Source organism: Camelus bactrianus, chromosome 12 (genome assembly GCF_048773025.1).
Source record: "Camelus bactrianus isolate YW-2024 breed Bactrian camel chromosome 12, ASM4877302v1, whole genome shotgun sequence".
Lineage (NCBI taxonomy): Eukaryota > Metazoa > Chordata > Mammalia > Artiodactyla > Camelidae > Camelus > Camelus bactrianus.
Window position 1 is genome coordinate 49,207,040 of NC_133550.1, and position 15,427 is coordinate 49,222,466.

Sequence of the window (15,427 nt, forward strand, 5' to 3'; positions counted from 1 at the left end):
TCTTGTTTTCCTTATGGTTTCCTTTGCTGTGCAGAAGCTTGTAAGTTTCATTAGGTCCCATTTGTTTATTCTTACTTTTATTTCTATTGCTTGGGTAGACTGTTCTAGGAGAACATTTTTGAGATGTATGTCAGATACTGTTTTGCCTATATTTTCTTCTAGGAGGTTTATTGTATCTTGTCTTATGTTTAAGTCTTTGATCCATTTTGAGTTTATTTTTGTGTATGGTGTAAGAGAGTGTTCTAGTGTTCTAGCTTCATTGCTTTACATGCTGCTGTCCAGTTTTCCCAACACCATTTGCTGAAGAGACTGTCTTTATTCCATTGTATATTCTTGCCTCCTTTGTCGAAGATTAGTTGACCAAAGATTGTGGGTTCATTTCTGGGCTCTCTGTTCTGTTGCATTGGTCTGTGTGTCTGTTTTTGTCAATACCATGCTGTCTTGATGACTGTAGCTCTATAGTGTTGTCTGAAGTCAGGGAGAGTTATTCCTCCAGCCTCTTTCTTTCTCTTCAGTAATGCTTTGGTCTAGTAATTCTAGGTCTTTGATGGCTCCATATAAACTGTATTATGATTTGTTCTAGTTCTGTGAAATATGTCCTGGGTAATTTGATAGGGATTGCATTAAATCTGTAGATTGCCTTGGGCAGTGTGACCATTTTAACTATATTGATTCTTCCAATCCAAGAGCATGGGATAGCTTTCCATTTTTTAAAGTCTTCTTTAATTTCCTTTATCAATGTTTTATAGTTTTCTGTGTATAATTCTTTCACCCTCTTAGTTAGATTTATTCTTAGGTATTTTATTACTTTGGGTGCTGTTTTAAAGGGGATTGTTTCTTTACTTTCTGTTTCTGTTGATTCATCGTTAGTGTAAAGAAATGCAACTGATTTTTGAACATTAATCTTGTAACCTGCTACCTTGCTGAATTCTTCAATCAGCTCTAGTAGTTTTTGTGTGGACCTTTTAGGGTTTTCTATATATAGTAACATGTCGTCTGCATATAGTGACACTTCTACCTCTTCTTTTCCAATTTGGGTCCCTTTTATTTCTCTCTCTTGCCTGATTGCTGTGGCTAGGACTTTCAAGACGATGTTGAATAGGAGTGTTGATAGTGGGCATCCTTGTCTTGTCCCAGATTTTAGTGGGAAGCTTTTGAGTGTTTCACTGTTGAGTACTATGCTGGCTGTAAGTTTGTCATATATAGCTTTTATTTTCTCCTTCTATTTAATTTATAACTAGAGTTAAATTAGAGGGGAAAAGGATTTAGTTCCTACCTCCAATGGTAACAACAGATGAACAGAATGATACAAATTTCTTAGCACTCCCTTTGGCTTCTCAAAGAAGTGGTTATTTACCCCCAGACTTAGTTTCCTGCAAGGGCACCACAAGAATTTCCTGAAATAATATTTATATTTCCAGATTTACAACTGCTGTATTATTCAAAAATATCTTTCCCAACAGTGTGAAACCCATACAAAACATTAGAAGCCATTGGAAACCAATGTGTATGACACATGGGCAGTCAGTTGTGTGATTGAGTGTTACTCAGCAGAATTAAATCCTCCCTGGATTTATATTTCTCAGGAGAGGAACCCCCTAGGCTATAAAAAAATATTATTGCATGAGGAAAGAAAAGAGAAGATTATTATTTGGGGGATATAAAATGTACATGCCAAGACAGTTTTAAAATTTGTGTCATTTTATTTGACAACTACATATAGTCTTACCAAATTATTTGTCATTTTCAATACATTATAGTGTAATTTATAATAGTATGGGTAGTTATTTTTAATTATTTATTTGCTAACATAGTAATCATTTCACTTATTCTTATTCAACACATGCTCACCTTAGGCTCTATAATTTATTTTTCCTTTTAAAAATGTATTTAATTGCCTTTGTGCATAGATTTTCGTCTTTATTTTATGTTTAACTTTGATGAAGAATTACTGACTCATTAAGAATTTTCTAACAGTATTCAGGCAAAATCAGGGAAAACAGTATATAAAGTGTAAAGAAATATAGAGCCTTATAGAAACTTAGTTTTTTTACCTATTTTCAGTGACTGTGTGCCCCGATGTCAGAACAGATGAGAAGGGAATCAGTTACAATTACGTTCTTATCAACTCCATCTAAGTCAGAAAATAGGAATAGTTATTCAGGATCACATTACAGACCTGGGAAGATTGCTGAGCTCTTAGCAATTCTGTTTTACTCTGTAGTGCAACAGAGGTAGAAGATAAACAAAGCCAAAGCCGGTATCAGCAGCATAGCAAGGACTACAATGCTGTTGAGGAAGACGGACAAAATTTATACCTAAGGAGATATAAAGAAGCTATACTGATCAAAGTATAGATCAAAGCTCTTGGAGAAACCAAGAATAAAGATCTTTATTGGAAATAATACTTGAGAAAACAAGAAGAAAACACAGGCATAATGTCAGGAGAGTTCAAATTATTAATTTTTCTTTGCCTGGATATGTTTGATTCTACCAGGAACACCTAAGTGTGTAAAGCTCGAGTTTCTAGTAGAATTTATCTCTGAAAAAAGGCTACTAAAGCCACATGAAAGAACAAACTCTGAGGGAAAAATGATGGAAAGGAACCTAGGTCTTTTTTATGATTAGTTAGGAAGTGGGTACTAGCTGGGGTCAGAGTGTGAAACCAAATTATCAGACAAAAGGAGTGATAAGGATTGAAGGGCAAGTTTTCCAGCAGTGGAGAGACTGTAAATGCAGAGATTAGGAGGCAGCAACTTGAAGAAGACACAGCACACAAATGAAATTATCTAAGTTCCAGGGTCAAGTATCGAGGCAGAAGTGAGAGTAAGGAAACAGAGCAATCAAGTATGAGGCTTCGGAGGCAGTTTACCAGCTTACAAAAATGGTAATAGAGTGTGAAGAGGTAGTGATGTTAAAACATTTACTACTTCTAGGGGAATCATCTGGTCCATGTGATCTTAACACATTTACTACCCGGGAAACACCAGCTCTCCGAAGTCTTCAGAGAGCTCTAATAATAATGACTGTAAAGAAAAAAGAACAGAACACACATGACCACCCTAACTTATGTTAATTAACAGTGAATGGTAAGCATAAAGAAAAGAGGCCATTGACAGACATTGCAAGAGGGAAACAAAAATTAAAGACAAAGAGATTTTCAAGAATGGAGAACTAATCAAAATACAGGAAAGCTATGGGAAAATGAGAAACAGCAGAAAAGAAAATATATATATATATATATAAGTTATCCAGGCAGAATATCCAATTACAGATATATAAAAATGCATATATTTTTGAGTAAAAAAATAAATTAAAACTACTCTTGTGAATTTTCTTTAAATGCATACGAGAAGCAATGCATTTCAAAAGGGTTTTTTTGCCTTCTAAATTATAAGCCGGGCACTGTGCCTAGGTGCATTCTCCATGAAACTAACAGACAGTCATGAAACAATTAGGTAATCATTTATGAATTCTAGCGTGCTTAAAATCAAAGCAAGTGGTGTGGATTAATACTGAAGAGAGAGCAAGTGGGGGAAAGATGGAACTACTGATCAGCAGGGAACTCTGCTGGACAAGTGGAGAGACCTTGCAATGTGAGTTTTGGCCAGAAATTCCTACAGATTTGTATCTCAAGGGCCAACATGAAATAAATTATTCTGAATGGAATCTATTAAAATAAATCTCATCTGTTTCTTCTCACTTAATATAGCTACTAAAAAATTAAAAATTACATATGTAATTTGTATTTGTGGCTTGCATTTTATTTCTGTTGGGCAGTGCTATAAGATTTAGAGTTTTTTTTTTCAGGTATTATTATAAAAATTACAAAACAAAATCAAACCTGCCAGAACACAGGAAGTTCTGGAAGACAGATTTGTACTGAGGGATATAGGAGTGAGCCTGGTAAGCGGAAGAGGGTTCCAGAACAGGATAGGAAAAGGTTTAACTCAATAAATGCTTCTCCATTCTCTCAACTTGGAATTGAAGAAATGTACCTGAGTTTCTCTTCATTGGGCTATCATTTATCCCATTAAATATGCAATATCGTTGCAAACTTTGAAAAAAGATCTCACATACTGCACAGATACTTGCTCTCATTTTTCTTTTTTAAAAAAAGTAGAAAAGTAGACCTTGAAGCTTGCAGACTATATATTCAAGTGTCTGTCTGTATACAGGCCACATGTATTACTTTGCTACCTGGTAGGACTGAATGGTATCCCAGTAGGTACCTTTTTCTTTTTCATTCTCTCAGTTTATGTTTTTGTATGTACCCATGCCATTGTTTGCATGTTGAATTGAAAATACAAAAACAGGCAAAAAAAAAAAGAAGAAAAGTGTGATACTATAAACTTTTAAGAATTTAATGTCAGAATTTGCACGATGTATCCAACCTAACATGAATAGTTACTTCTTCACAGGAGGCTTCATGGAGACTGAAGCTGCAGCTCAGGAGTCCCTGGGGTTAGGCAAACTTGGAACTCAAGCTGAGAAGGATAGAAGACTGAAGAAAAAGTAGGTTTGGAGATTTATTTCCTCTTTTTTCTAACTTTTAGTTGCTTTTTATCATTGTTCGTGAGGCATTAAAAAGAGAGTAATTGGAAACAAAACCATAGACTGAGGCCAATATTGTCCTGGTGTTCCCTAAAACTGTTCAGTGCCCCAGTTTCATGGCTATGATGGGCTAACTATTAAAATAAAAATCTTTGGCCCATAGTTGAAATAAACAGTTTTTCCTAAAAGATCAAAGCATTTATTTCAAAACTCAAATGTATTTAAAATATTTAAATGTAGCCTTACAAATAATATAATATTCCATTTGATGTTAACTTCAGTACTGAATTGATATGATAAAGTAAGAGAATATACCATCCAACTTTGTGCTTCTTCTCATGATAGTTAAAGGACCTCCTCTTAAAATGGAGTATTTAAAAGGGGAACATTTCTCTGACTGATTGAATAAAAACTTATTTTAGGCTCACAGCAGATTGTTTTGCATCTGTCAGGAAACAGTGTATTTTTCATTCACATATAATATGGAACATTTAAATGACTTGCAAAATTGGCAATCTTGGAGTCTTAGCAGCTGTTAGAAAGCAAGTGGGTCCATAAATAACATACTTTTTAAATGCATAGTAACATTTTCAATGATGAAATAGAACCTTTAGACAATGTTCTTTAAAAGCCGAAAAATTTCTCTTTATTCTAGAATCTATTGGCTGGTTACTCCTTTTCCTTCCTCTCAAATATTTATTACATTGTGTTTACAGTTTTCACATTTACCTTCTTTCCTATGAAACAGTGATCATTGCTCTAGTCATCATTGTAACAGACACGTGCACGTGGTTGTGTTAGGCTATTAATTTACTTCATATTTTGCCTTCCCAATTGCTTTGCAGATGTTTTCTAATAATGAAGTTGTGGAAGTTGTGGAAGAGTTCACTACTCTGATTGTTTCATTAATTTTCTACTTACTAAAATTAGACGAATATCCAAATTTGGTAGAAATACTGTGCAGAAAGAAGAAATGACCTTGAAAGCATTATTTCTGGAATACAATTACATGCCCAGTCAAATTCCATACTAATAAATATTTCCTCTTAAGTTACTGATAACTCGAAAATATATTTAAATGTTACCACAATCTGTCTGTTCCTATCAATGAACGTTATATTTTATGGTTACGTATTGAGAAAGAAATCTTCTCCTTTGATAGACTCTAAAATTTATTTGAAGTCTAAAGGAATTTCAATTTGTTTAAGATAACTTTACATCTAAAGGGATAAGAATAATCAAACCCAGCCTGGCTAATGGACTTGGTTTATTTCCCTTAAAAGTTAATTCTCATATTTCTCACAATGAAATATTTACAAATAATAGCAACCTGGACAGTTTTCATATTGCATATAAGCTGATATTGAGGCAATAACTCACATAGTTCTTTTATTGTTTGTGGGACCAAGTTAAATGTCCTTTTTAACAGCTACAAAAGTTAAAAACTCCAATTATACAATGATTTAACAAAATCGTATATTTAGAATTGAAGTTTGTAATTGTTAACTTTACACACCATTGGATTGACCCTCTTGATATTAATTTTATGGAATTATTTCTTAAATCCTAAGTATCCTTATAGTCAGAAAGTAATTTTAGTTCTGGATTTAGTTTGATTTAGTTTGAAGGTCTTACTATGCTTGACTTTATTGTTTTGTTTTGCAATATGTTTTGGCAAAATATAATTTTTAAATGTAGTAAGGAGAATATTTGACTATTTAGAAGAATATTAAGCACAATCTATAATACAACAAAGGCTAACATTTCTTAGCCCAACTATTTCCTGTAGAATAATAGTATTGGGTTAAAATGGATCCAGCAATGCAAGGCATTGTTAATTAATGAAAGGTCAGAAGTATTTCTCTGACTATCTCATAGCAAGAGCCCCATAAGCATATGTATGAGCCTTTATTTGTAAGATACACAGATGAGTGCTCACATTTATTCAGAAGTTCTGTGGCACCATGCCTTGGCTTCTGGGTTACCAAAGAGTGGAGTGTCTTCATGTATTGGGTTTTATAAGGTAAGCAAGATAAATTATTTTTAAATGACATAGTTTCAAATTTTACTTCTATCAAACCTATTATTAATTATGACTCAGCATTAACCATGTGTTCTCAAATTTTTTTAAGTATTTAAAATTTTATTTAAACGATTCCAATTTTCTTTAGGAATCATACTCTTTTCTGTTTTCAAATTTCATGTTTAATTGTCTACCTTCTAGATGGAAAAAAATTTAAGTACATTTTATTGAAAAAAAAAAACACAAAAAATGGAGCAAACTATTTCAAAATGGTGAACACTATAGGTTGTACATGCGTAGTTGCAATGACTGTGGTTTCCTACCAGTTGCTTTTCTACATTCTACCCACTGGCCAAGACAAATGATGTGTACAGGACATAGTATTTAGACCTATAATCATGATCCCAGAGTTCATACTAGTGATTCATTAGTCTCTGTGGGAATAGCAGAGCTGAAGAAAAATCTTATTTTTAACTTTACTAGGATATCAGGTGTCTACAATTGACAATCTGTGATTTTAAATTTAATTGGGAGAAATCTTCTTTAAATAAGTTACTTATGACACATTTTTAAAAGCCATATGGGGGAAATAGTTTCAGAGAGCAGCATTCAAGACATTCCAGATCCTTGCAAAGTTCAGAAATTTGCAAAGCTGGCAGTCCCAAACAAAGGTCTAATTTGGGGTAAACTTACCATCCAGCAAAATTAAACATGCATAGATTAGAATATCTTACTAGATGTGTGTTCCTGCTTTGTTCTACTTTTACTTTGCTTTCTGGTGCAGACATTTGTTTTTCTTACATTTCTAGCTATTGTCCTATGATGAGAAATAGGAAATCAACAATGCTGAATCTGCTAAAGCACTCACTGTTCTAAAACTTCTTGAGTTGAGTATTATCTTTCTGAGTTGTATATCATCAGGCAGGTGCTATTCTTCCATCAGAACAACATCTAACCTTAAGGCCTAAAGTCAATCCACTGTTGTTCTGCCAGGTTCGTTTTTACCACCTCTTATCTTTGCTGTCATTTTTTTAAAGCTTCAACTCCATAAATTTCTTCAGCAGACTTATGTAGAATACAGTTAATACCTACAGTAATTATGTCAAACTGAAACGCATCTTGCAATTCTTTGAATACTTCACATTAATTTGCCTGGCCTTCCCGTTTAAAATTTGACCAATTTTTCTGTAGCCTTGGGGTATAGTTTGCCAAATCTTTGAGGATTTGAGTCACTTTTTCTCAATATGTGTCTCCTTATTAACATTATGATTCTCCACAGTTTCCTCAATGTGTCACTGCTATCTGAGATCTTTTCCAGCATCCGTTGTTTGATTTCATTGGGCGGCAGGCACCTTTTCTGATTTAAGACAAACTGAACATCTTTCCCATTTCTAAGACTAAACCTTAGAACTTCACCTCTTCTATTTTATAAACCTGTCATCCTGATCTTCAAGAACTTATTTCTCTTTCTTAGCTCTCCATCAAATGTTTTAGGCTAAAACCTAAAGCTAAACCTTAAAGCTTTGCTCAGGGTGGTCAATTAAAGTCAACTACACAACCCCAAAAAATAACTATACATCATAATAAAAGCTATTGTAATGTCAAAATTGTACCTGGTCTGGATGACCAAAAAAACCTCAATTTCTGAATGTTCTTTAACTCCCTAACTCCCCAAACCTCACTTACAATCTAAATGTGGGTATTTTAGGACCCAATAAATAGAAATTCTGTTCTTTGTCAAAGTTTAGAATTTATATGAAGATGGACAAAGGAATCAGACAATAAGAGATCAAAATGTTTTATTACTGAAACTGCTGTTGGGACAGTGATTTAAGTATATGGAAAAGGGTGTTCCTGAAACTGAACCCCCAAGTTAGATAAAGTTACCTGACACAGAAAGAGCAGGATATTCACAGGTTTCCAAGATGTACAAGTGTAAGACTCACTTCTCCTTAAAAATAGAGCCTACACTATTATGATTCCATAAATATGTTACTCTAGAATCAAGAACTATGAACTCACAAGGAAGGAAATGAAACTTTATGTCATCAGCATCTTTGCCTAAAGAAGAGCTTTGGAAGTATCAACGATGAATGTACTTGTATTAATATCTCTTCAGATTTCTAATGGTTTTTTCTTCCTCCTGGAATACATTTAATTTCCAATTTCCCATATCACCATCTCTAAAAATGTATTGATAAGGTTTATGACAAACTTTCCAAATTCTTAGAGATCTGTAAATATATTTTACACCTAAAATTACTTGACAATTGTAAAACTACTGTTTTAAAATAATTTTTCCTCAAAATTTTGAAGGTACTACTCTTCTGGCTTCCAGTTATGTCTAATTTCAATTGATTCTCACTCTTTTGTGTGTGACATACAGAATTTCTTTTTCCTTTCTCTCTCAGAAAGCTTAAGAGTTTTCCCTTTATCTTTGGGATTCAGAAATATCAAAAGTACATTTGTATTCATTTTTGAATATATTTCATTTTTCTACTTTATACTTTCAGTCTAAAGACTTGTTAGACTGGACTGTCTTACAAGTATTGACCTAAAACATTTTTATGTCTCGACTTAACTTTGATTCTAAGAAGCTTACTTTTACTGAGACTTATGGGATTAAAGATGAAGTTGTCTTTCACTAGTAATACACCTGTTTAACTCTCATGATAGTCCTTGATAGGCAGTGAATGCATTAAAATTGACAGAATACCCAGTGAACAGTTACTTAGCTCCAGAAATATAAATTCTGAAATATTTATATCAATTTTTATCTACTAATGTTTTCCTCCTGCATTTTTAACACTGTATAATTTTTTATTAAAACATATATGTATGTTGAAATCTTCTGTATCTTAAGACTAAATTGAAAGATACTATAAGAATATTAACATATTAATTTATCATTTTCAATCTTTAGTTATAATATATGTTAGATTTGCTATGTTCTCTTGAATGGATATCACTGCTAAGTGAATATGGATTTCATATTTGAAATCAATTTTTCAACATCATTAAAGTGAAATTAACATTCCATCTTAGCCGTCAGCAGCATCCTCCAGAGAAGCAGTTTTATCCTTGGAGCATAACAGTCACAGCTAATCACTACCGATGGATCTTTATGTTAGAACTTCAAAGGCATAAAAGTGAAGCTCTATAGATTTAGTTAATTTATTTCCATTGCAATCCTAAGGGGCTTCTTCAATGCATAAACTTTAATGTGTTTTGAAACTCGACACTTATAATCTTTGGCATTTGGAAGTTTCAGAGTTTGCATATCTCCAAGCAAAATAAATGTCACTGGAAATATTCATAATTAAAAGTATCACAGATTACACAACAGTCTTTCATTTAATAAATATTTATTAAGTGCCTATGTGCCAAGTTATACTTATAAGTTGTATTCCAGAGGTTAATTTAGAAGACATGTGTGAGAAGGTTTGAATAGATTTTCCCTTGTAAGTAGTATCATATATATGGAAGAGAAATGTCTTTGCTTCCTCCACAAAATATATTTTGTAAACATGTTATAGGAACTATATTTTGCTGGATGAAGCAAAAAGAGGAATTCACCGGTGGGATATTAGTGTCTCAGAGCCTGCAGAAGCAACAGAGCCAGGACAACTGCAGAATTTCACCTTTAACAGATGGTGAAGTCTTTCCCTAGAGTGTTGTCAACAACTCATCTTTTCTATTTCACATTTTTGAATTCCTAGGTGAAAGAATCTGATTGGCCTAATGTGGCAGAGATATCTGTACTTGGATCAATTAGTTGTAGTCAAGAGTTCACTTAGTATAGACGTGATTACAGGGGAACACTCCTGGGCAACCAGTTCAAAAAGATCTAATAAAGTAGAATATTTCAGAACCTAAATCCAGTGCTCTCAATGTTTATCTGGGAAAAGGTGCCCCAATTTTCTACTTGGAAACCCAGGAGATTATCTTCTCTGCCTGCACTGAGCTGGAGCTTGCCTTGCCTTGCTTTCTGATCATGGACAGCCCTGCCAAACTCCAGCTGTGAACAATTCTAAGAATTCCCTGAACCTAAAAAATAATAATATCCAGAGGCTAAAGGCCCAAATCCATTTAAATTTGTTAGGAAAAATGAATCTAAGGAAAACAAAAGTGCTGTTTATATATCTATATATATATATTTGGAGGAAGGAAAAGAACATGGAAGGAACAGGGCTGCTGTTTTGAGCCTACAGTACAATGTCAATAGATTAGAGAGTAAGTAGAACCAGAAGCCCTGTATAGTGTCCATATTTTCTGCCCATGAAAAATGAAAAGAATAAAATAAGGATTAACAGCAGGAAGTGAAAACTCAAGATAGTTACATGTACTGGAAGAATGACCTCCTTTTCTAAACAAATCCATACTGTTTGTCTTGATTAATGTAAATCCTGGATTAATGGAACATGGTAATGATAACTTTTGACTCATTCACTTAGTACCTATTATGTCCCAAGAACTGTGTTGGAAACTACTGATACTTGAATTTTACAGTTCCATTCTTCAAAGAGATTTTAGAGTGTCACGAAAAACAAATTATTGCAGTTAAGTATTTCAGTTGCCATGATCATTTCTCTAAGTCACTGGCTTTGAACAGAATGAGAAAAGTGCCACCTAATGTTCTTATTTAAAGGATGTTCTCCAAGCTGAAGACTGGTCATCTCACTCTTAGTTCTAAAAATAAATGTAAAACACTTATTAGATTATTTCTGAACAATAAAAAGGGACATTATTGACCACCAAGAGTAAATGGATATCCTTAAGAATAAGCTGTGCCCGTGAACTTTTCAAACATTTTCTACACATGTAGATGAGGAAAACTGCTGTAGAAGTACCATATATTGAGTTTAGCATGGTATTTCATTTACTTTCTAAATGAACATAAGTTTGGAATGAGACGAACAACATGGAAATATAACTGATGGAACCATTGCAATCAGAGGGGCTGAACAAGTAGAATTGATGATGCCTGAGTGAAATGGAAGGTGGTGGACTCAGCTCTTTGATAATTGATTTAAATGAGAATATCAGATTTGTGAAAGCATGAAGCTAGAAGACATAATTAATTTTTAAATTAAAAATTATTTAAGGAAAACCTTTACAGAGAGATGCAAATCTAACAAGACGAAGTTTAGCAGGGTCATTTATATAAATCTGCCTCCAATTTCATGACCATACATATTGATTACTTGTATATAGGGGGATATGTATCATTTAACTGCAGCTCCTAAGAAAAAAAAATGTTTCTGCAAAAAAAAAAAAAAGGCAAATTAGCAATGCCTGATAAAGAAGTTAACGATTTCAATATCCAAGAGGCAATTGATAAGGCCAAAATGCTATGCACTGACCAGATCATGGCTGGATATTGTGTTAATTTCTGGAAGATGTATCCATATATAATCAGAAGAACATGCCCAATATAGCAAGATGATACCAAACCATGCCTTCAAGGAGCACTAGAAGTAATTAGGAATGTGTGGAGTGTGGACCACAAGATCCAAAAGCTGCTTAGAGGAAACAGCTGTGTTCTTTAAGGCTGTGTGAGATCTTGGACCAAAAGTGAGAGGTTGTTACAGATAAATTTGAGCTGCATCTAAGTGAGAAATGTTAACAATCACAGATCTGAGAAGAATTGACCTTCTTGAAAGACAGTTGTTCCTCATGATTATATCCACTATATATCTGCCAAACGTGTGTATGTGCAAGATTATTATGTGAGGGATTCAAATTTCAGCTGAGAGATTGGATTGCATGCCCTTTAAATTGTCCCTGCCCTGCGATTCTATGATTCTCTACGTAATTCAGAGAACTGGACTCAGAGAACCTCTGCTCTTGTAAACATTTGAGATGCCTGGCATAGTGTAGGTACTCAAAACTTATGTTCTAAAAAACTGAATACAAGAGTGGAAGCTAGGTAGAAAAATAACTCTCAGGTGAAGAGGAAAACTTAAGAATATTGAACAGGAACTAGGACAGTGACTCCCACTCAGATGACCAAACCAGACATCTGGGCTTCATCTTTGCCCGTCGTTCTGCTTGTCCTTACTCTTCCTCTGTACACCTTCATCCACTATCACCATCACCTCTGTATGCTTTCACTCAAGGTACTATTTCTTTAAAATCTCTCAAACGTGTTGATATTCTTCTTTTCTTTCTGAGGCCATCATGCTAAAACAATCTTGGTTCTTCCAGTCTTGCCTTCTTCTAATCCATTCTTCACACTTCAACTAAAGAGATCTATCTGAATCATATTTCTAAACTTGCCTAAAATCCCTCAATCATTTCCTAGCATCACTAGGATAAATGTCAAATGCTTTTAGATAGCCCGTAAGTCCCTACATTATCTGGTCCCTCTGTATCTCACCAGCTTTCTCTCTCTACTTCTCATCTTGCACATTATGTTCTTACCGTACTTAATATCTGTTTCTTGTTTATGACTACTATCTCTGTGTGTGCAAAGCTCCTGTTCCATTTTCCTCCTCATCCTTTGTGTAGTAACGATAATAATGATCTACTTTATATGTAATAAATATTTAATAATTACATTGAGTAATTACAGTATGCTAGGCACTTTTCTACACATTTGGCATGTACTTTCTCTCTTAATTTTCAAAAAGCATTTGAGGTAGAAACTGCTATTTCCTTCCACACATGAAGAAACAGCTTTCTAGGCACCGTGGTACATAAAAGTGCTGACCTCCTGAGCCCCATTTTCTCTGAATTGCTTAGGATATGAGGGTAAAGTCACAATATAGAGAGCATGTAGCCCAGTCTTTCGGCTGGACCTGTGGTACCCTACCTAATTTTAAATGTCTACATAGAGAGGCAACAAAGAATCTCTCACCTTTATACTTTGAAAAGAGTACCATAATTTTTTTCCATTGATAATAATTAGTTTCTTATCCAACCCCAACCCATCCTTCAAAATGAGCAACAAATGTATTCAAATCAAACACCTTTTTTAAGAATGGGAAGGGAGGTAATTTCAAAGTGGTGTAGTTGCTTTATAAGTTGCTTTTTTTCTGATATAATTAGCCATACATAATATCACAAAGTTTGATATAAGATTAGTAATGATCACTAATACATAAGCTATGTAAGAAATTTAAATGTGTGCTTTGAATTAGTCTAATGTTACTCATCCCAGTAAAATGTTCAAAGTCACTGCCTAATAACAAGGATAATTAAGTCCCTTTATTAGAAGAAGAAAGTCACTAATTAAGGTACATTTAAATATAATACTGACTGACATCTTAATATGGAAAGTGTTCTCCATATTTATTTCCACAAATGTCAGATCTTATATTAGCTCTGTACAGTGTTTTTTTTAAGGTCTTTGAAGATGTGCTTTTTTCCCCCAGAGTATTTAAAATTAGCCTTTCAGGAAGCAAGCGTCTCTCCCTTGTTTCCACATTTCTAAGAAGGGCAGTAATTATCTATATCCTATTGCTAGGGTTTTATTTAAAAAGTAGTTCCATACCAAAAGACTTTTCATTCAAAAGTAAGTAATATGTGCATGTATGTTATATCTTATGCTCATATATATACAAACATACAATTAAATGGCTTTATTTCAGATTCTGCATAATTAAGATTTTAATTTTGGACTTGACTGGGATACATTGGCTAGGCAAATGAATAACAAAAGTCTTGGAAGAATTAAAGATTTCTTAACCTCTTTTAAAGAGTCTCCAAAACTTAAGCTATTTGAAGTCAACATGAACTTAAAAAAGGAAAAAGTGTTTCTGAAGAAGTGTGATGATGAACTGTATTTAAAACTCCTTAACCATTTTCTTTCATTTATAAGGATCACTAGAAATATGCTTGGCTATTTATTTTTTATCTGTATCCCATCATCTGTCATTATATACAAAGCAATTTCTGCCATCACCCTGGGTGCTCCACATAGATCAACCATTCACAACTTAAGTTCATGGCTTTATCACTTCCAGTGTTATTCTCTACTCCTAGTCAGACACTTTTCACGTTATATTCAGAATCTTGTCATCACCCCCCAAATCATTCTTATTAGGAAATTACTAATTCAATCATATCAGTCCTTCCTAACCATAGTCTCCTTCTTTCAACTTGCTTGATCAACTTCTTCTCCTCTCATCTTTTTTTAAACTTCTGTCCTTTCCCAGTGCATCAGCCCCATTCTGTCCTCTTCTTTCTCTGTACTTAGCTTGGATTCTACATCCAGAATTTCACCACACTTAACCATTCCTACATCCTATCACTTCTCTTTCACTTGGTCACATCCATGTCATAACCACAGTCACCAGTGAATTTTCTTTCTCCGTGTCTGCATGGGCACCTCTGTGCTGCTGGGGAAAATTAACACAGGGGAATCTGGACCACCTTCATTTGGGAATTCGACACTGCCAACAAGTAATAACAATATTTTTCTCTCACCAATCTTCTTTCTGCTCTCTGCAACTTTTGTCGAAGACCTCCACTGTCCTCACCCTGCATCTTCTGCAGATGTGTTCACATTCCACCTTAGAGGGAGAGAATAACACCATCTGTGTCCTCTGAATTACTTGCTGCCAAATTCACACTAACACTTGCCCCCATCCTGCCTTATTACAGAAAACTAGTTTAGTCTCTTCTTTAGACCATACCTCCCCATTTTCTCAGCCATGTTTTGCCAATTTCCCACTAGAACTTACACTGTCAAATTCTGCTCTTTTCTGTGTTGTGGCCATCAGCCTTTAAATATTGTCAGGTATCACCCATTAAAGGAATCCTTTCTTCATCTCACTTTTCCACTTCAGTTACTACCTGTTCACTCCTCCATCTGGTGTTGATTGATCTTAAAAATTGCTAAGTCAC

General features: G+C 34.2%; 1 protein-coding gene across 2 annotated transcripts in view; it reads left to right on the forward strand.

Annotated features, from left to right (window-relative positions):
- Positions 1–15,427, forward strand: part of PPFIA2 (PTPRF interacting protein alpha 2) — a 389,231-nt gene that overhangs the window by 330,000 nt on the left and 43,804 nt on the right. For both annotated transcript variants that reach the window (XM_010958810.3, XM_045519411.2), the window contains exon 21: positions 4,422–4,515. In XM_010958810.3, coding sequence (XP_010957112.2) covers positions 4,422–4,515 — 94 coding nt within the window. The remainder of the gene's footprint in view (positions 1–4,421; positions 4,516–15,427) is intronic.